The sequence below is a fragment of the Neodiprion pinetum genome, chromosome 1 (genome assembly GCF_021155775.2).
Source record: "Neodiprion pinetum isolate iyNeoPine1 chromosome 1, iyNeoPine1.2, whole genome shotgun sequence".
NCBI classification, from domain to species: domain Eukaryota; kingdom Metazoa; phylum Arthropoda; class Insecta; order Hymenoptera; family Diprionidae; genus Neodiprion; species Neodiprion pinetum.
In genome coordinates, this window is record NC_060232.1 from 12317039 (window position 1) to 12340285 (window position 23247).

A 23247-nucleotide genomic window follows, 5' to 3' on the forward strand; every position below is an offset into this window, starting at 1 on the left:
TTTCACGCGGGGTCTCCAGCGACCCCAGTGAGACACCAGTGTCCAGATGTGTGCAGCGTAAGGGTTATAATTGCTTAGTATATAGAGCTTCACGTTTGATATATTACACAAAACTAGCAATAAGTTCAAATTATGAGGAGGTAGATGTTCAAGATTTGAATGACAATATTTTTTCAAACAATTTATTGATAACTTCTGGGCATTATTATCATTCAAATTTAATTTTCTCATCTCTTTTAGTGTAGCTGATTGTTTTCCGATTTTCATCTTATCATATAGTATTCAATAATGTCGACGAGATTCACTTTTGGTTGAGAATGTATAGCCAGTACATCCTTAAGTATTTGGATGTTTCCATCACACTCTGGACAATTCATCAAACGCAAATAAAGTAATGTGAAGTGAACTACCGTTTATCATGTTCTACGGTAGATCCTTCAAGCACAATAAGCCATTAGACATGAAAATCAACTTGAAATAATCCGGAGTCAATATAACTACCATAATGTAAGACCATGAATAGGTCTGAGAACATTATTTCTTCACAGATTCACTCCACCTCCTTATCTATCATCCAGCAAAGGGACTGATTTACTATTGGTTTTAGTATCAGGTAAAGGTGAACCAAAGAGCACAAAGGGCCCAATCGTATCAAGTATAATCGTAACACATGTCGCGTTCGCTTCTGATCCTGATGAGACCCGCAATCGAAGAGGTGTAGTGAATTTCTGTTCAATGCCTTAGTTCGACTGGCTCTTCTCATCTTAGGCTTTAAGGTGAATGGTAGATTTTACTATTTCCACGCTCCTTGTTCGAGATACTTTTAAACATTAAGGAACCATCTTTTTATTCGTTCTTGTTGGAGGAATCAGCTTACATGCAACTCTGATCGTCGAGCTTTTGCTTATTGTCACCTCGTACCATTGCGAATGAAAATTCACGTACGGCTTTCGATAAACTCTACATCACTCGCCAACTACGAATATTGTTTTTACAAGACTGTAAACAATTTTTGTTTAGTCGTCAATTCAAATTTTTTAAACCAGTCTTCACTAATACTACCCTAGTTTGTTTGATGTGAGGAAAACGGGTGTTGAATTATACTTAAATAGGTGTCTGTAAGCTTTCCATCATCTACTGGCGCAGGTATGAAAATGTCTTTGGCCGATGATCGGAGTCTACACAAACTTAGAACGATAACCACGTTTGCCTTCTCTCTCCAAGTTGCCTGGTCACGGTATAATCCATTGAAACTCGATATGCGTTACTAACCTGCCTTTAGAACGTCAGAATTGCAATCGACTAACGAATAGTTGTGCATAAATCTAACACTCAACATATCCAACGAAGCCAAACGCGGATTGCCATTGGTCAGAGATTAAGTGCGGCATCTCTATAGCCTTGCGAAATCCACCGGTGAATCTCTTGGGACAGTTTCCAACCTCGTTCAGGCTCTGACGCTATTTGCCTGCGAAGATAATGTAGGATCCACAGGGAATCTAGTTCTCAGACTATTTTATCATTTTAATGGGGCCGTATGCGATCCAACTTACCGTCGAATAATCATGTTAAAATTCGCTTAAGATTTTTATCGCTGTTACAAATCGCGTAATGTTTCGTTTCCACTGTTGATTGCGGCGGATGCAGATGTCTTTTTACAAATGGTATAGTAAAGACCCAAACTATAACTTTAGTTGCCGTTTATCAGCGAAGCGTTGGAAACTTGCAAAAAATCCTTCGGATACATGACTACAATTTTGATGAAGGAAGGAGTAAGAATTGATATAAGGAAGGTTTATGATTGAATGCATAAATGCTTTATTGGGATAGTGATGAATTCAAATGTATAGCTGATCGTCAACGAAATGGATTGTTTGAATGTTGGAATTGGAGCGTATTTGATGGAGACTGGAATAGAAGTCGATTATACAAACGTTGGAATGAGAGCTGATTTGAAGAAGATTGGAATTGAAGTATACTTCATGGAGGATGGTACAGAAGTGATTTCGGGCAAAGAGTACGAGTGCATGGAAGATGCGAGAATCCAGAATAGTGGGGAATAGAGTGAGCGGAGTAAGGACGATAACGAGTGGCGTGAAGCTGGATGGAAATAAGAGGACAGGATGGAGGATGAAGGATAACCTGACTATAAGGAAGGAAGATGGGAAAGAGATGCGGACGCAACGGAACTTTGGAACTAAATGAAACATATTAAAAAAAAATATATAGAAAACAAAAATTTCGGCAAATCAAAAATTTACAAAAATTTATTACAATAAATGAATAAGCTCGGAAAGTCATAATTATTCATTTGGAAAAAGTATAGGTTTGTCAGTACAACATTTAAAATCGATTTATTTCCGGTAGAACCGAAAGTTCGAATCAAACTGAACATAGTAATTTTTTCTCTGAATAGGGCCGCGTGTTGTTCGCGTCAATTGGGTTTTATTTTAGAGGTGACGGTTTTCTTTTTCATTCGATCGTTGGTGGGTATAAAATGTAGGATGGACAGTTTATGTCGATCAAGAAATCATTGAGCAAGCGAGAGTGACGTCACAGTTGAATGATTATAAGAGGCATGCTGTTGAAAGGAACGAAATGCACGTTCAGGGTGGAAATAATAATTCTACGGACTTGACTCATGCTTTCCATATATTGGCAAAGCTGTAATGAATGCGCATAAACAATGATATATTTTGTATTGAACTTGCGAAAAGTACTCATTCAGTGCAACGTTACTTGTATTTTAGTGTATTCGTACAGTTAAAATGACTTTTGTTGAATAAAAAACATATCAAATTATTCGCGTTTCCTGGCGTGCAAGTTTTTACAATTATTTCTCAGTGAAATAGTTGAAGTTATTTAACGTAATTTTGAATACATGTCTATGAGTACGAGAATGTTTGACGAAATGTCAAAAATGACATGATTGGCAATTGTCCAACACTCGTAAACAGAAAACGTTCGAGCGTTATGTTAGGCTGAATAACTTTGGAAATTTTGGATTGATCTGCCCAAATTTTGTGTCTGATGATAGTCAGCGAAAATACGCGGATTCGGGAAAAGAGAATCATTCCCATTCATTCGTAGATCTAAAAGTCTGCTTATTCGACATTTCGTGCATCATCGAAACTGGTGGACCGTCGGTGCCCTTTGCTTGATGTTTTTTTTTGGCGCCTTATTCGGAATTGGTGAACTTCAGACGTATAAATCCTCAATGCCTTATTCTAAATTCTCCAACTTCTAATACGATAACAGAAGACGTTGCGAGAAACGAATATTGGATTAGTCGACAAATTCCTTTAGTTTCGAAAGTAAAAGTAATAGTAAACACATTTGAACAAAGTTATGGACATATCTCCGACATTTCGTCGTGCATTATTGATTCGGTCTCGCTATTCCATATAATTTCCACACTCAGTTGGACACGCAAAACCACCCACAGAGCTCAAAGACGTTCGGAGTGACCAACGGGCTAAATTCAGTAATTGCAAAGCCACTTTATTTCGTATAAATTGTAACGACAAACTTTGTCTTGGGAAAAATTTTTATCTTCAATCGTAAGTCTATTGCATTCAGAGAGTTGTCTTACAATCAGCGTTTCGACTATATTTCAAGTTAGTTTGGTTACTAGTTCATCTTATTTGAACCCAGTTTGTGACACGTCTTGTTCAATTTTGATTTTTTCTCAACAATAGACTTTGTCCAGTCTTGCACTAAGTGCAGTGAGCTTGAGACGTAAAAAAGTCGATCAACCTATATGAGTTCGCAAAGAAGATCGCATAACAATGTTTTTCCGCAAAAATTGGCATATCTAATTTTAATTTCATAAATAGCATGCAAAAAATTTGAATAATAAATACATATTACCAATTATTTTTTATCACTCTTCCTGTTTCTATAGAATCTTTCTTCAAGTGAGCTTGTTTATTGTAATGAAATGAAAAGGCTTTTAGATAGAAGGGATAAACGTCTGGCTGTGAATATTATAGAAGTGCGTGACGAGAGTGAGTACGTTACACATATATTAGTGAAAGTTTCTTCATCTCATTCATGAAATATGCACACATTTTCCTTAAAATGCTGTATAATAATCTAAAAACGTGTCCAGGGAACAGTGAGATCGAGAAGTACGAAGGATTTCAATATTTCCGACAAAAAATCATTGCCCAAAATGTATTTAATCTTCAGGGAGGCGAGGACTAAAGCATTAGCTTCTAAATATTTGTTTTGATACATATATATATATATAAAATACACCGTGGAATATTGTTACAGTTAATCAAGTATCGCATAATCATAATTCAAATTTAGTAGATCGCACGAATTAACACGTGTCAGAATATAGTATAGTATAGTTCGACGCACTCCTTGATTATAGAAATCTGTTGTTAAGCACAGAAATGTGGATGTTATATTTAACACTAAGCATTTCCATGAGCTGCCTCCACTAAATTCGACTCTTCTCGTAGATATTTGAGAAAAAGGCTCCCCTTGTGGCAAAAGTCAGACAAAATGTTCTCATATCCTTATCGAATGGTTCGTTGCTACTGCACAGGATGTTCTAGGCAGTTCCTTCAAAATTGATTAGTATTATCATCTCCTGTAGCTCTATTTGGCCATCCCTTATTGCCCTGTCTCTCCATCTCCATCCTGCTATCGACAATGCAGCAGTGATTTTTGGATCAAAGCCTTCGTACTCAGCAGCTTCTGCCATTATCTTCCAGAATGACTGCTCTTCATCAGCAGCCCCCAGCATCTGAGTTCGGAACCACATTTCTGCTTCTTCTGTAGTCCCTGTGAATGACCTTAACACCCTAGCTGTAGCCTTTCCGAAATTTGGAGCTAGTTTTTTTTTCTCTGAGCTATTTGCATACAGGCATCGTCCAAGTTCTCATACTCAGGTGCACCATGGAAAGAGGGGTCTGAATCCTGAGTGCCAACATGAACAGATCGGGCCTGATGGCTAGCTATGCCTATTGTCTCCATTACCCTTCTCACTACTGCGGGAGAACCTGATGGTCCTGGTTGGGGCTCATGGTCAGGATCTCCGTAGTATGTGGTGGCAGGTTCTCCAGTAATATGGTTCCTGATAGCGCTTCTCCTACGCTCATTCATGCATGAAGTCAACTCAGCTCTTGCTCTGCCTCTGACCGTGAGGTCATCGGTGTCCCGACTTCTGGCAGCATTCTCCAATCGCCCCTTGAGCTGATCTGCAGACAAATCTCCGATTGATATTCCAGCGAATCACCGAACAATGCTTCGCTGTTTGTGTGTTCCGTCAATGTGTGTTGGTCTTTCAATATCGCGTAATATCGTTACAAGCTATCGATTTTGTATCATTAACACCACCCCTTTTATTAAAAAGTAGGATCGGTTTATTAGCTTTGTTTAGACGGAAATTCTGTTCTGAGTCAACGTATGAGCATTTTCGCCAATTATATACCAATGATCGGGCAAATTTTGACTCCTAAAAGTGTGCACCGAGATATGAAAATTGATCGATTTTCAACCCTCTAGGGCTTGCAGAATATCTCACATTTTATCCGTCCGTTCTCGCCCGAAACGACTTACATATGTGAAAATTTGTAATTAAACTTGTTCCAACTATCGTTACAACGTAATTCATAACAAATTTTTGCATACGTTCCTATAAGTGACGAATTTCAGAATTGTAATGCTTAAAGTATTGCACAGTTATATCAAATTGATGAAATAGGCGATATTTAATTTCACAGTATTTTGCCTTGCAAATAACAAGGTACCTGTGCAGTATGAGGTTCTCCAGTAAAGATTCAAAACTTCAATCAATAAAAGATTGGTTTATAATTTGAGTTATCGAGGCTACTGCCGGTATTAACTAGATGCACTCAAACCATCATATTTATTCGCTAAAATTGAGGCCTTGAGGTTACACAAAGAGAATATGTTTCTTCATTATCCCTATACAGTAATACATTATATCTCAGAAACGAGTGCTTATTAAGTGTCAGATTTATCACTTTGATCGTTGCACTAAATTGGTAACTGTCAGAGACACGTGCCGATAATGTATTAAATATAATTCAGCTTGCGTGATACGTGAGAATATAGCTTAGACAGGCATCAAATTGATTTTTCTCTTAGAAGTTGCACATCAAAAGGTGGGGAGGTCTTCAGAGCGTCGCGATGTCATGAAACGGATCCTAAGAGCTAATCGACCTGACTGAGTACTTTGTTTCAGCCCCTGTGAGTGCAAAAGATCTACTTTAAGGTCACGTAGTACGTTACCTTTACCGACCGAGAGCATCTTTTATTTACAAAATTATTGTAATTCCTAGTTCTCGTCTAGCGACCTCAATATTGCATGAAAATAGTCTCACGATGGTTCATTTTACTCCTGATTCTTGCCGGAATTGCGCAAAGTATCTCGGCTACGCACTTTTTGTTTACTGAAATGCGGGAAATGTGGGAATAGTAACACGTGTCAAAAAACCACACATATCTTTGGAGATTTTCGGGATATGAGTAACTTTCCTGAATCCCGCTTCAAAAGAGCGATACACAGTGAAATAAAATCTTTCCGTTCGTTTGTTCATTTAATATAGGGAAAAAAAGGGTGAGTTTTCTCGGTCGGTAAGGGTAGAAGTACTACATTACCTTAAGAAACTTTCTCTGCGTGTAATTATTCGTTTATTGAATATACACTGTGGACTTTTACTGAATGGTAGTCACTCACGTCAAGCTTTTTTGTATTTCCACTCATAGAATTATGAAATTTGGCAACTAATCTGTAATATTCATAGTGATTGAAGAATTTATTACATTAGATCGATGTTGTCATCTCTTTCAGATCATAAGATGTGATGTGTTATTTTCGCAGACTGTTAGCAACCTATGACCGACATTCCGCGACATATTTATGAATAAAATTGTCCGGAAGGTCTTGGAAAGTTGATGAATATTCGAAAATACACCGGTTTTCGTTAAAAACTTACAATTTACTTATGACGTTTGTCAGACGTGGTATAACAACGGTCCCGATTAAATTTCTCCCCACTTAGCTGACGACGAGTGAGAAATGCTCGTGGGTAAATAAATGAACTTAGAATTATTCTATTCGTCGTATGATGTTCTTAACCAGAATGTGATCTAAATCATTCATGAAAATCGTAATTATCGATCTACCTTCGATAATGTTAATAAATTTCTTTTCGATCTAACCTCGAGTCGTAAATCTCATTGAATAAATTGATCGCGATTTGTACGGCATAGGTTCATTTTTATAAGTGTTGCTAAGGATCGATGCTACATTTGAGTTGTTTTATCGATTGCTTCATTTCGGACAGATCCAATTCCACGCTACGTACGTATGTCGCATTATATTAAATTCCGGAAACAGTACTGGAATCCAACGCGGAATTCGGGGAACTTTTCGAATAGTAAAACTTTCATTTTGCGATTCAATTACCCGGTAGAAGCTTTTCCGTGTAAAGTTTAATTCTCGTGTGATACGGTCAAGCTGTCGGGGCCGGGAACTTGAAAAAATACTCAGTGCTGCAGGTCGCGTCTTTTGTAACCAGGATTTATCGAGACCCCACTTTGCCACACTAGATACTAACTTTTCACTATGTTTGCCCCCCTTTTTTATTGCTAACTCTCAGTAAGGAATGAAATACCTAGAACTGTGATAATGATTCATCCTTGATCTATTTTAAGAATTTTTTCATTTTTCCATATGGCATTGATACGTTGATCACACAGCATAACTTTGCGGAAGAAAACAGATGGTTCGAATCTTGTAGAATCTAATCAAAACGTATCTGACCCATATCCTATGATTGAACTCTAATTTTGTCTCTGTTTAATCTGATCTAAATAAGTATAATTTCATATGATCACATCGTATTATTATCATATTATACATCACATTATTTCGCCCATTTTGATCCAACCACGTTTAATCTGATCTACATATTCTGTTCTGATCCATCTGTATTTAGTCTGGTTCGATCCGATACAACTGCATAACTATATTGCAATAGATATACTGATACACAACTATAAGGTATAATATCGAGTTGAGCTAGATTTGAGATTAGATTTCGTGAGTTCCAACTTAACATAATAGAATCTGGTCGGTCATACGTAAGATTATGTCAGTGCGGATATAACTTCTGTATCTAGTCCGTATAATTACCAGGTCTTGTCGGATCTTGAAAGCATATCTAGTCGCATTTGACATTATACATATATTACTATAAAATAAACATTCCAGCGTGCGGAGAGAGAAAAGAAAGAAAAGATTTGTCAAATTAAGAGTCGAATACTTCAGTCATTGTGAATTATCCATTCGGTTGAGCTTTCGAAGCAATACACCAAAATAATTGTTTCAAAATTGAGTTAATAATTTGGGATAAGTTCCGTATATAAGTATATATATTTAGACCATGAAATTTATCCAATCAGATCTAAACATACATTAACATTAGATTTGATTTAATATTATTATGCATAACAATGTATAATTCAGATCCGTAATTGAGTTGTAGATTTTATATGATGTGATATAGTTGGACGTATTTTTATCTAGTCATTGTTTTCCCGGCCTGTAATTATTCCGAGCGATTTAGTGGCGTCGGAATTGTTCAGAGCTCCATTTCATTTATATTTCATGTGCCCTGACTACCTTCGTGGATAACTGACGAGCTACTGTATCGACGTTTTCATCAGACTGTCCTTGGATGGCCAGCAAATTTTCTCAACCCTCATTGAGGTCACAAACCGTTCCTAACTCATGGCATAAAAAATTTATAGCAACAATTCAATCAATTCGAGGCGTAAAAGTATCCTCTTACCTTTTCCAGACGATCGCGTATAAAATTTACCATATATGACGTATTTACAGTAAAATTTTCAGATCGATCTATTAGTACCGATCATCAAAGTGCTGCGAAGTCAACGGCAATTGAAGCCCTCACATTCAGAGAAAATTTTTCACTTGAAACAAAAATAAAATCGATTTGTACACTCGTTTCGTAGAAAATGTTTTCGCGGGGATTCAACATTTTGTTGCGAATACCAAAATTAATGAAATAGTTGTGTCAAAATCGTGACAACTTTAATTCAATAAAGTATTCTGTCCGATAAATACAAAATCTGGATTTTGATTTACAATTAGTCAATTTAACGAAATAGTACTTTTTTCCTGGTATTATCCAAATATTAAATAAACCCCTGATAGATTCAATTAAATCGTTTCATACGGTTCCCTAAATCTATTCAGTAGATGAAGATTAGTAAAATCTACGAAATTTAAGAGTGGATCACGAGTGTAATCAATTGATTAACGCTAATAAATAATACGTTACATCATAAATGTGCAAACTAAATTTGTGACAAAATACTCTCCACAACGGGTTGAAAATCCTTTGTCGCAAAGGAAGTAAGGTCATAATCAGTAGAACTAAATCATTCGTGGTCTGATACCATTGAATTAGCCTGTCAATTCACAATGGCATATTTTTTTATCATTATTTGGCGTGGCTCTTAATTCATGTAGCATAAATTACAATCTAATGATACTTTTTTCAGTTACAACAATTAAGCAATTATTTACAATCCTTGCACAATGATTTGACTGTGTATATCCGATTTCGCAATCGCAACAGAATTTATGAGATTGCGGTGCCGAACCTTTTCTCAGACTTTACTAAATGGTTTCGTTTTCGGCTCACTATAAAATCAACGGTTTGGTTATCTGAAAATAATATTTGACTGAATGTATATTAACCCTGAAATTTCGCTGCCGGGACCGAATTTTGCTCGTTAGGACCAAATTTTTGTCCGATTCTATCGTCCCAAAAATTAACCGTCCAAAAAATTGAACTTGAACTTTCAGATTGAACGAATCACCATGCGTGTATTATACCGAATTTTTCACTTGTCTATCCACGCCGCGGGGTCGAAGTTACGAAAACTCCTTATTACGAATTATTTACTGGCGAAACTTGAAGTGAAGAAATCAAGCTTTAACAAAACAAAAAAGTTTCGAAACGTCGAAACCACGTCGGCTCAAAGTCTCGAATTGCAAGATTTCGAAAATTCAAGTTACGATAGAGCAAAATTCCAAAAGTTAAAATATGCTCACGTAGAGTAGTTTACTCAACGAGTGAGTGTAAACAATCAAAACGACCAGAACACCGAACGTAAATATATCGAAAATCCAAGACAACGAAAGCTCGAAGTGGTGAAATTTCACCAAAATAGAAATTCACAGAACTGAAAAATTTCGATCGCGATCGTGCGAAATATCAGTGTTTCGGATTTTTAAATTTTCCGATCATCATTGTTTCGTCCAAGTTTGAATTCTCCGCTTGAAGTTTCGCCAAAAAAAAAATTCGAAATTTGGCGCTTTCAGAACTTTTCAAGTATCCACGAGACTTTCTATTTATTACTATTTTTCATTTCCATTAGGTCCTCGAACAGTTACGCCAACTTTTGCGCGTGATTTCAGGCGAGAGTTTTTAATTAAACTTGTAGCTGTAACACTTGTACAACTATATTTATATCCTTGCAATATAAACCTATATAGGTACGTACGTATGTACGTATGGCTGGTTTATTTTTCTCTGTGTGCGACTCGACGTACCTACACAACACATTACTTGTACCCACTGTAAACCTCGCAAACTATTCGCCGTTTCGTGTTCAGGTTTAGGTTGTAACCTCCTCCCTGCTCGGTCAGGAAGTAGAATCTACCCACGTGAAGTGACCCGTACGGGACAATATCCAATAATTCCGCGTCCACGTTCGTCGCGTTGAGCAATCCAGTCCGTTCATTTCTGTGCTTGGTGAAACGGCTGTATTACCCGTACGTGTAGCCGATGGAATTTTATTCCACTGTAGGAATGTTTCCCTTTTTTTTTTCTTCTCCATCGTTTGCATAACCTACGTTTCGTTCTTTTTTTCTCATTTCGTTTTATCATAGTTCCAAAATGACAAGAGCACAATCGGTGAAACGAGGTCAACGACGCGACGCACTGTACTCGCTATCACGTTTCCCCTCGCTTTTCTTCCTTGATATTTCGTTGAAGTTTCATCCACGTTTACTTTTCACTTTATTTTTAGCGTAGTTTCTAATTGATTCCTTATCCTGAATATCTGCCGTTGGAAGGTGTGAAATTAAGATGCGTAGGAGAAATTCGAGACTCGTTGATTTTAATTGATTCTCGCGATGTTGATAACCTGTACCCTTTTGTTTTTTTAATCTATCATTTTACCCTATTTCCGTTAGTTGACACTCGGTGCAGTGGACTGTCAGGGAGATAACGGAATTTATAATTTGACGACCACCAAGGAAATTGCTGTGCAAAAATAAGAAGAGAAAGAATACTCTGGCTCTGGATTAAAGTCAAGGGAAAAATGTTGCTTTCTTTTTATCACGCAATTTTAGTTTTACTATCATAGCGAATGACACGTCCTTGCATTAGGCATTTCACGTTTACTCTTTCACTTTGAAATGGTAAAATTTTTTTACCAACCAACTTTTAGCGTTTGGTAAGGTGAAATTTGTTGTATGGTATTTTTTTTTTTCTATCAACTTGATAAAATACTTGTATATCAAAAATTCACTATATATGGTCACAATTACCACATGAATCTTGAATAACGACGAATAACTTGGAACACAATACACTTTTCCTTGGAAACTTCACAAGTTTTCTGAATTATTCAGATCTAGTGTTTCTATGATGAATGCACATGTCCCAACATGGCGTAACGAATTTCGCACATTTTTTACATTGTGGAATTCATAATAACGGCAATTTATACATATAACACATGCCATAGCAAATAACACACCTGGAAAATCTGTAAAACCTGGAAATGTCATGGAATTTTTTTCCCGAAAATATCTGGGAACCTGTAACTATTTGCTATGACTTGGATTCATTTGACTGAAAATCGAAGATCGTTGGGGAAAACTTAATACTTGATTGTTGTGAAACGAACGTGAGACAATGCCAGAACAGTATCCGCTTGTAGCGTATCTTTTTTTTTTCGTATTTTCAGAAATCTTTATTAAAGATCGCGATTCAGATTGTCGAGCTTCTAATTAACGGGGTCAAATTAATCATCAATTAAGTCCGGCCCTCGAGACTGCGGTGCATTCATTCCGCACGAATTGCTTCGGCATGCGAAGAGTTACTAATTAGTGCCGACCATCCCACGAGAAAAGCAGCAGATCATTCTACTGTTCGTACTGCTTACTGTCTGGACAGTCGCAAGCAAGACTTTTGCTCGGGTGGAAGTTTCCACGGCACAACTGTCCCGGTAAATGAGTTTTTTCAACAACGAGACGTGCCGCTAAAGTTTCTCTCGACAAACCGTTCGTTCAACATTTCATTCGTATAAGTTTGAGAATTTTTCATAAATATCGTAACTTTCACGTTATCCATCAGCGGATTATTGAGTCGTTTTTTGTTCAAATTTAACTTGAAGTTGAAAATATCAACTGGCAGAATATTAGAAACAAAGCGAGGCCGTGAAATTTCGGTTCTTTCATCGTACGAAATATATATTTGATGTACATTTATGGACAATCAAGATGCCGTTGATCATTTGATAAATTTTCAAATTCATTGCAATCTACTTTCTTTCAGAGGCTTTGATCGAAAGACCAGGTATGTGAAAAAGGTGAAACTATTTATCTGTAATTGTTTTTCAATGCTACGTTATGCTCGTTATCAAAAACAACACAGTAAGAAAACCAACCTTGACTTTAACGTTCATAATTCGTGTATACGTATATTATGTATATCATTACAGGTACGTCTTTATTCTGAAGCGAATAATGGCAAGTTAAATGATTTCTAACAAAACAACGCTTCAATCCGGAATGAAACTTTGTGACCGCGACTCAAGAGATTGGAGTGAAATGTTGTATCTACTTTTATGGCATGTGGGGATATTTTTCTCTAAGATATTCCGTGCTAACGTAGAGTCTTGTCAGTTTTCCGAGCTCGGAATTAAATTCCCTGACTGTGTATTATAGCATGGAATACGGGTAAGAAAGTAGGGGAAGAAGAAAGGGGGACGGGGACGAGAATCTTTTTCAGTCAACCGAAAAGTGACACTTTCATCGAGTATGAAGCAGGTTGGCAATTTAAATTTGTATTGCAAAGCAAGAATTCTGTAACTGAAAGGCGAAAGAACTTTTCAGTAATGGGTTTTCTCTGTTTGCTACTTTTTTTTAAATGAATATTTGAGCAGATCTCAACACTCAACTGCGTGGAATATTATTGTACAACTCGCTTTGTGCATTATACATTAATTTTGTTTCTTGCTTATTCTACCCATTCGTGTCTACTTATAGTAGGCGTTGAAAATTCAATAATCACATTCGTAGATATACCAAAAATTGAGGTTAAATGTATTATTGACTCACAAACACCACTACCTTGTTTGAAAAATAAATTCCTGATCACAATATCATTTTTCTCGTCTCTACTGCTTCTGTATCTTCAGCCTCGTATAACGTATTCAATAAGCCGTAGGTGCTACACAAATTAATTGATAGTTCATCGCTTTGGCAAAATTGGTAAAATTCTTGAAGCAAGTGGAGTACAACACGGTGAACTATCTTATGTCGGACAAGACAGCCATGGCAATCTATTTGGGTTGATATGAATGAATCTGTCTTTAATCGCAAAATAAATTCGATGCATTGAGCAGGGAATTATAAAAATTTTGTTACTATTTAAATTCAATTTGTTTAAACTTCTGATTCCAAATAGTTCTATGTATCGCCTATTTTTATTCAATAGTAAATTATCAAAATCTGAAATTGGGTATTTGCGAAACTTTGATTCAAGCGTTGAAATATTTTCAACGGCGAATGTCTGAAATTTTTGTTTTTAAAAAGCTCGCCCATAAGATAAAACACGGAATTACCATGACCCACATAGTGACTCCGTCGTGAGACATCTTCTATGTGAATTTTTTAGTCATATGTTTAATCTTCATTTCGGAAGTTTTGGACTCCTGTTTTGCAACTACAGCCGAGCCCATAGCTCATCAAAATCGATTGGCTCATACAAGTCGAAGTGAATTTTCTATCATGCAGGTATTTTTGTCGAAATAAAATATCATGTATTGTGAAATAGTCATTCCTCCAAGTTCAGCAATAAATCAATCGAAATGAACGAGTGAAGAAAGAAATATTTGGGATATCGTCTCAAGTTGAAACAAGTAACTTGATAAAACTTGATCGATATCAGAGATACAATATTTTGAACCAGTTCGGTTCAAGCACAAATTATCCAAACGCATTCGTGCTTTGAATGTAAATGTGGGAAAATTAGAAATTAGAAGTATGTTACCCAGAAATTCAGTTTGTGTTTCACGAGCATAGGTAGATATAATTAAGCAGGCGCGCTTAATTCAATTTATGAAGGCAATAAGCGTAAGGCAACGCTATGATTTGAAAATATAAGAGATAACTGTTATTAGCCAGAAAAAATGGGGTCAATGATTTACGTTTATTTCTGATTCTATTCTCACCATTTTTATACATTGGGAAATCCATGTGGACCGGACCAATGTCTGACCTCCATTTTTAACTTTGTTCAAAACTTTTGGTGCAATTATCCCAACTTTGAAACGGTACCCTGAATATTTTACCAGATTTTTCACTTTGCCGGTTAATTATTTATAAATATTGAGAGTGATTTTGAAAAAAAACATTTTTTGAATTTTTAAAAAATTCTGATAAACTGTATTTTCTATACCGAATACAAACTCAGTTGTATAGATGTGTTTGACAATTTATAAGATAAATTTGATCTAATCAACCAACCAAATCTTCTTCGTGTAATTTTTAAAGTAAATAAAAAAAAAAGAAAAAATCTAATTGAGCTTGCGGAAAACTCATTTTCGATCAGTGTTCCATTAAAGTCTTAATCCATCAAAAAAATGTTCCGTGAAGACTGCCTGTATTTCAATTCCTTGAAATCTTTCTTTAACAAGACTCTTTGGGATAAATTCGTTTGCTCAAATCTACATTTCACAAATAGAAGTAAACTACTAACCAAACTTTCGAAATCGTCGAACATAAAACCTCCAAGACTAGGTGGGAGACAAATCAATCCTTTTACCGTTGTAAAGAAAAAGTATAATTTATTTGTGAAGTGAGGCTTCAACATATAATTCCATGTGATGGAAATTTGTTCAAATTTCAATATTGACGAAAAATTTGGCAAATGAAATAAAGAAATTCTTGAACAAAATGAATATTGACAAAAATATTGTACACATGTATTACGAGTTCGTAGTTGGTTTTCAGTGGACCCTAAGAGCAAATCCATATCGAATTAATAATTATGATTAATAGTCACAAATTCAGGGACTGAAAAGTTCATTCTGTTTGCAGATACAGACACGTCGAGTACTATTTAATTACAGGAAGCGGGAAAAAGTTGGAATAGGTTTCAATTAGATTTTTTTTATTCCGAGCATATATACTGGCCCAAGTGTTACAAACTTTCGTACGATCCTGATGGAGTTGAAGTTTAATAATAATAATTATGAAGTTGATATATGATAAAAATATTCTGCAGAACTAGGAATTTTAATCAGAAGAAAGTACTTTTCTTCAAATCAGCGAATCAATGTAATCATAAATACAGGAATAAGATGCTCAGCGCAAACGACGATCGTCAAACAGTTTTTTAGTCTCCAATCATATTCATCGAAAGCGGCTGCAAAAATTACCTGTTCAACGGCTTTGAAAACCCGGATGAGGTTGAGACCGGCCAGCTTCTGGACATCCTTTTCCGACCAGCCCCTTGCCAAAAGCTCTGCGAAAAGGTCTGGATATTTGCTTACGTCCTCCAAACCGACGGGAGTCCTAAAACACGAAAAGAGAGGGGAAAAAAGTGATGAAAAGTTCAAATGATGAAAATAATCCTGACGCATAAGAGATACCAAGTGAACTCTGAATGCTCAAAGTAGCGCACTATTCCTCGAAAATTAGAAAAAAAAATTTTTTGAAACGCATTCTCAGGTACTTGCAAATGCATTTTACTTTGTATAAACCCACGTGAAACAAGGACTGAGTTGTAGCGATATTTTTCTTTGAACTAGGCCAAGTTCCTCGGTACAAATTTTATTTTTTTACTTAAATAAGGCTTTAACGTCAATTTATTACTGCACAAGCATTAAATTATCGCAACAGTTAAAAGAAAATATATTAACCGTGATCGTAACGAGAAAGAATAGTAACAGATACTAAACTTTCCGGTAACGGCTACAAAACTAATTTTCATTTTGTACTTAGAACTATATTTTTCGATTGTGGTAAAAAACGAAAATAAAAAAAATTTTCTCTCAGTGTGGACACTCATTTTATAATGCGAAGCTTGTCAACGAATTATGACCCAACACGACTACGATTCGTTAAGTAACGACGTCGATGCTGATCTGTCGTTGCGTTGTTTCCCTCAGGATTCGAAGACAAGAAATATTGCTTGCGACTTCATTTCAAGAATATTTATTCAGTTATTCCTACTCTGATTTTAGATAAGATTACTGTTTTCAATCACGTTGAAATTTAATAAAGATGAAAAATGTCCGCGGATTCAACGACTTGTTGTTGAAAGCGACTCATCGCCGAAATGTCTTCTCGCCGAGTGAACGAGAATCCGGTACACCGGAATCACGAATTAATTTTACGACTAGCGCAGTTTTGATTTTCCCTACTCATTCGACTTTCCTAATCTCTCGACATACATTACATCTTTCCGAGGTATCACTCTTATAGCTCACCAACGGGTGTCGCCGTGTGTCCGTTAAAAAGCGATCGATACATTCTTCTTACGTTAATTTTACCGTAATAAAATACAGTAAGCATGCATAAGTTTTGTCCTTCGTATGTGGTTGCGCGTGTGTTTCTTTAAGGGATTTTTTACTCGGCGGAAGTTAGGGGAAAGGTAGTCTTCGCCTGGTTAGCGAAGCGGTGAATGCGAGGGGCTCGAATCCCGTTGTCGCGGGGAACTCCTACAAAATTCTCCTTTATAAGAGGTTTCATCAAACCGCGGGGCAGCTACCAGTGGAAGGTGTACTCCCCGATGGTAAGCCGCATCCATCGGATGATTTTTTTACCCAGGGGTTCGCTAAGTGGTTCTTTGTGTGCTTACAATGGCAAACTCGCTGGAATAGAATGCTTTTCATGCCTAAGGTATAAAGTGTATACACATTTACACACAAGTAGGATTACACTTGCTGATATACCGTAAGTACACTTAAAACGTAACGAGTAAGGGGTGCACATCACAGCTTATTCACCGGATACGTACAAATATTATATCCGCGGATTAAATCGCACGGACTCTCGGCAGAGATTTTTTAGAGAGAATATGTTTACGGCTCGTCCAATGCTCTTCTCTTATCTTCAAAATTCGTACAGACGATGTCGATGTTTCGTTACTGTTGCTTCTCATTTTGCGGGACGGAATTAATCCAGCGTAAATATCACAACGAGCATATTCGACGTTCTGTCGTCCGATGGTTTTGTCCTTATCTGTCGTTCTCAATTAAATTATGTACCCATACATGTACCGTCATTTGAAATTAGTATATTTCATCTTGAATCGAGAGGAACACGATTCGATATTCTTCACTTTGTACACGAGAGTTCGACAAATTTTGTAAAATTATTGGAAGGCTCGAGTACCGTTGTGAAGTATTTTTTTTTTACATTAGGATTTCTTTTCAAATTTTATGTACTAATCAAATTACGTCCTCACGAACATTAATCCGCGAAGGACATGTTTTTTATGTAGACGTTTATATACTTATTACGTTTGGTAGAAATGAATATGATGTATTTTTAAAAGGATCGTTTATTCAAAACTAGCGATACGTATTAGCTCGTTTGATGGTTAACGATAGAATGTTTTTTACAACAATAATAACAGTTGGTACGGTAACCCAGTAATTCATTTTTTCGTGACACGCTTTTATCTTGAAAGACTAGAATTCTCATATTTAAATATATGTATAGGGTGAGCAAGTATCGTAGTTACATATATCTAAACTGAAAGGTATAAATCGATGAATGATCGTTACACAAGCACACATATTATTACAAATTGAACATAAAATAATGCATAGATCAATACGCAACGTACGAGTATTGTAAGTATTCTTTTTACATCAGGATTTCTTTACCTCAAATTAAAACGGTGTAAACGAGAATATGGCTCATCCGACGTAAAAAGTTATTCCACTTTCGTCCATTTATGCCTGGTTTATGACTGTTCGTAACAAGTAATTTCTCTTGTCAGGCTGCAAGTAGGAAGTCGATAACACTTCTGTAGTTTTGCGTTCCGCCTCGATAAGGAATCGATGACGTAATATTTGCTCGCTCGGTAGTATGCGAAGGGATAAACGTGACGCCACGCTTATTGTGTTCGTTAAAAACGGTGTATGCGTTTTCACGCCAAAAGGTCTAAAGCACGTTTCAGAGGCAGTTTCACCGCGTAGATAAGACTACTGGTTGCCGTTTTTCCTTCGCGACATTTTTACAGCCTTCAAAGCGTTCTAAGGGGCTCTTCAACGCTTGAGCTTTTGGCGGAAACGTCCGGGGGCAACAGAATTTAATAGTAATGTATAACCAGTATAACTGCGTACCTTTGAGTCGGCGAGGAATCGGGCGGAATATTTAATGATGTATTATGTAAAGATGAGTCAATTTCGCTGCATCAGAAATTACATTCAGGCGACATATTAATTTCGGGAGAATTATCCAGACGGAATCCAAATCTCTCATTCATATGCCATCAAAGAACCGCAACCCTTGCAGATTTGAATCAAATCTCGCGGTGTAAATATTTTTTCCAACGGATTTCGATTCTGTATCTCGCAACTAAGATATCCGATTTTTTTCAGAAATTTCCTAAATCTGTAACAAAAGTTATACGCATTTTCATTAGAGTGGACACGTAATGGATGTCAAGTTTAAAACTTTGAATTAATAGATGCCGAGATTATATTTTTTTTTTTTCATGAAATTTGAAACAAAACACAAATATTTTTTTCGAGACAATGCATTAATTTTAAATAACCTGTAAAATTAGAAATGAGATTGAATATTACACGCACGTTTTTTCACCTTCTTTAGCTGCACTTTTCCGACTAGAAAACGTACTTGAATTATAAGACAGTCTTCAATATATTTTTTTTCAGACAGGTATTGGAACTTTTGACAAAAATCAACTCTCGAAAAGAAATTCTGACGGGTGAAAGTTTAGTTACGAACTTTTTAGATTCATGTCTACTGAAATGGACAACCGTTCTGAAAAGGTTAAAGATGAAGTAGGATAATAATTCGATAATTTTATGCGTCACCCGTCATCCTTAACAACGTGTATTTGTTTGTATCACTTTGTCACATCGAACTCACAAAGTAGCAGCTACGCTCGATCGACAAATTTGACGTATCATTTTGGGCCGTCGACCCTTGTCCTTGAAGCATGATATTCAAAGATCCCTGATTAATTGATTTAGGATGAAGGGCTTGGAAGCTGTCCCACTTTAAAAAGAGAGAGTTGCCCAAAGCACATGAACAGACAATCCGGGTTGAGTGGGCAATTAGTCATGGTTCGCGTTAGCCTTAGTCATCTGCACTGGAACTCGTGATATCCAATGATTGATGCATCCAGAATTGATGAACTTAAGCTTGTTGAATTTGTCGAATGGTAGAAGCAAGAAGGCACATCCCCTTTGTTTGTGGAGTTCGAGGTTACGCCTTGTCGAAAATATGATGAATCGCTTCGAATCGTACTAATGTGTTGCAGACGTCTCGAACCAGGCTTTGATGGGCGTTCAGAGTTGGCGCAAGACTTTCAATCAGACGTCACGGTAAGAAACATCACGTTGATATGGATTCGATTATATCACCTGCTTGTATCAGCAAAGAGTAGTGATATCCGTAATACTCAGTTGTTCGCTTTGGGACAACTGTTTGATTGAAGAATTTGCTACGGTTCACCCTTGTGTAGATTTGGTGGTTTACATTCAATCAGTCGTATACTGAAATCACTACTTTGTATTTCAAATTTTCACGTCGATCTGGTGAAGAGCACCTCCACCTGTACCGACGTGAATTCCAAACAGAAATTTTTATTAGGCTCAGATAAGGCCATGGCTTGCCTTACTGTTGCTTACCTGATCAGGTACACATCGGGATATCTGTTAGGGCCTGACCAGAAACGTATCGTGCCCCTCTAGAATGCCCTGATCAGCTTGAGTTCAGGTACGATGGTCAGACTCAATTTAAAATAAAATACGTCCCGATTTCCCTCTTTCGTTGTATTCGTTTCATAAATTTAACAGTATCATATTTCTGTAACTTTGTGCCATCTTCGATGTGATGATTCCAAAATTGCTAAGTCAGAATCGATAATATCAATTGAAGCTCAGCTGCATATAATGACTACATGTATCGGACTGGCTATTTAATAAGCTATTTTAATTTTTTGAGCTCCAACGTCTTTTACGCGCCAGTCGACCTGAAAAACTGATTTATTTTCGTCGTATGTTTCGCATGATACGTCGCAAAAGGCAGATAAAACTAGAACTTCACCGAAATAAAATGTAATTGTTTTGGTGCTTCTGCGTTACAAGATAAATTTTATTTCTTCAATGGTATACAAGCCATTCCGTGTCAACTTACCGATTTCCTTCAATCCGATGGAAAAAAATAGTAACCAAAGTCCTAAATATTTACAGCATTAGCCATGCTGAATTCCAAAATTGTAAGCTCAGAATCGATTCCAGTAACTTCAGAAACTACTAAGATATCGGGGTCCGGAAGATTTCACGATCGTAAAAGAAACTCCGCCAGACACCGTTCGGCAATTTGAGGGGGTGGTTTTTGTTATAGATGCAACCGAAATTTATTGAAACGAAAAAATTCCTATTTTGTCGCTCAGAAAGAGCTTTGTAATGTTAAATAAGACGAATTACAGCAAAACAGTGCGATTCTCATGGGAATTCGGCTGTACGTGTGTAGGGGTAGTTCACCCCCTGAGTGACGTTATTTCGAAAAACGCAAAAACGTACCCCCTACTTTTTTCTGCTGTTTCAAATGCAATTAATTTGATTGTAACCCGAACAATAGTTTTTTATTTGTAAAAATTTTTCAACTTTCAACCTCTATAATTTTCGAATATTCAACCCCGTCGTAACCGGACGAAACGCATTTTTCATTATTCGCCATAGGAGTTATTCTCCAATTGGTTTCATTCAAACATCTCAACTGGAAGTGTGCGAAACTATGAAACAACAACTGAGGATGCCAAACTTTGGGGCTTGATTTCACCCCGTTAAACCGTTTATCCGCCGATAAAAAAAAATATGTGTCGCTTAGATTTCAATGAAGAATAACATATCCTTAAATGGACGAATTTGGGCGGGGACACCTCAGGCAGTTTCCTTGTTAGATATGCAATGTTAATCTTTTATTATATAATTCTCGGAGAACGTGAATTCATCCGCATACAGATGGAAATCTTTTGGATCAATTAGATATAAACCTTCAATTTTTCTATTGATGAATGCGCGACTGTCGCAAACACTACTAAACAGGAGATCAATTACTTCCTCCTCCAACAAGACGTATTCATTATCTTCCAAACGAGGTTTTGTGAAATAGCTAGTGATTGTTGATAGTTGATGTTTACTTAGATAATGTCTAATCATCTGAGGCTTGTTTATATTAATTGAAAATAGATTACATAATATACGTCATACATAGCTGACGCGTCATCAGAAGCATACATATGTTCTTTTGTATGATAAACGCCATTTCTGTCAAAATAAATTTCGTCTTCATATAAACCGACATGCTCCAACATCTTACTTGATATTGTCCGATTGAACAAAGTTTCTAATTCCGGGCCGCATACGCCGGATGGATATTTCACGTTTAAGAAAATCTGTTCTCGAAGATCATTACACAATTCTATTCTTTTACGATGAGAATAAAGTTTGAAAGAGACGACTCTCTCTATTTCATGTACACCCGCAAACTCCCGTTTTCGGAAATCCAACAACCAACCAGTGGCAAGAAGCGGCTTCAAGATTAAATCACAATTCTTTCCTTCTATCATTAAATGTTAACCTGACCAGGACGACATCAGACGCGCCTAAGTAAGGGATGCCTGCTGACAACCAGACCGAGGTCACGTCAGGTGTGCCTTAATGAGGCGCGTCTGATTTCATCCTGATCAGAGCCTGCTGGGAGATTAAGCTGGTCTGGAAAATTTTCGGAAAACGGCCGTGGTAAAAAAAAAAAAGGCTTTCGGTGATACGTCGGAAGATTACAAGTTTTTGAAGCACGAATGGAATCAAACTTTTCCCTTCGTTGTACGGAATGAGCTCATGCGAGATGAGCTCGACACAATTGTAACTAAGTTTTTGGTCGTATTCTGACCTCTTTATATCGAAATGGTATATTGGAACCCGGCCAGAGGCTCCCTGGGCGAAGGGACGTTAAAATGTCGAACTTTGATATGATATCTCGTAAGGTTGGATATGGCCACGTAACGACTTCTCGTATTCGTTTGATTGCGGAGGACGAGAATCCCGCGATGGTTACGTTGGGGTCAACGCTTGTTCGAAGTTAAGGAAAGATATTGCTCGAACCCCCCAAGGCGGCTACCTATACCCCGCACTCCATCCAACTTTGATTCCTTATAACTTATCAAATCTATCCCCAGTACGATATTCCCGGTAGTTCAATCCCGGGGAAAACGATACATGGTCGTACACAATAAATAAAAAAAAAAAAAAAAAGGGGGGGGGGGGAAGAAACCACGCCTAAGTATACGAAGGAATAATAATAAAGGACACGAGACGGTGTGCGCAGACGATATATGTATAATATATGCATGAAAACCCGGGACTTCGTCCCATGTTGAAGACTTCACACCACTGTTGATTTCTAGCTGTACATAATGGATTTCCTTTCGTTTTCAGATCAAAGTGCCCGAGTACCAGACGCAAATATTCAACAACGGTATCGGCACGGGAACAGCATTATTCTGTTGTATTTCGAGGTATTCATTAGGGCTCTTCGGTGTGAAGGGATGCAAATCGCACGAAAGTGGATTCATTGTTCGAGAGAAGATCGATGTGAATGACGTAACGACGTAGGCTGGAGTGAGTTTAAACAAAAATTATCGACCATTCTCTGTTGAGGTT

At 37.0% G+C, this 23247-nt stretch overlaps 1 protein-coding gene across 2 annotated transcripts in view; it reads right to left on the reverse strand.

Annotated features, from left to right (window-relative positions):
- LOC124218055 (dipeptidase 1) overlaps window positions 1–23247 on the reverse strand; it is a 142040-nt gene that overhangs the window by 3637 nt on the left and 115156 nt on the right. For both annotated transcript variants that reach the window (XM_046624428.2, XM_046624421.2), the window contains one exon: window positions 15754–15889. In XM_046624428.2, the coding sequence (XP_046480384.1) occupies window positions 15754–15889 (136 nt within the window). The remainder of the gene's footprint in view (window positions 1–15753; window positions 15890–23247) is intronic.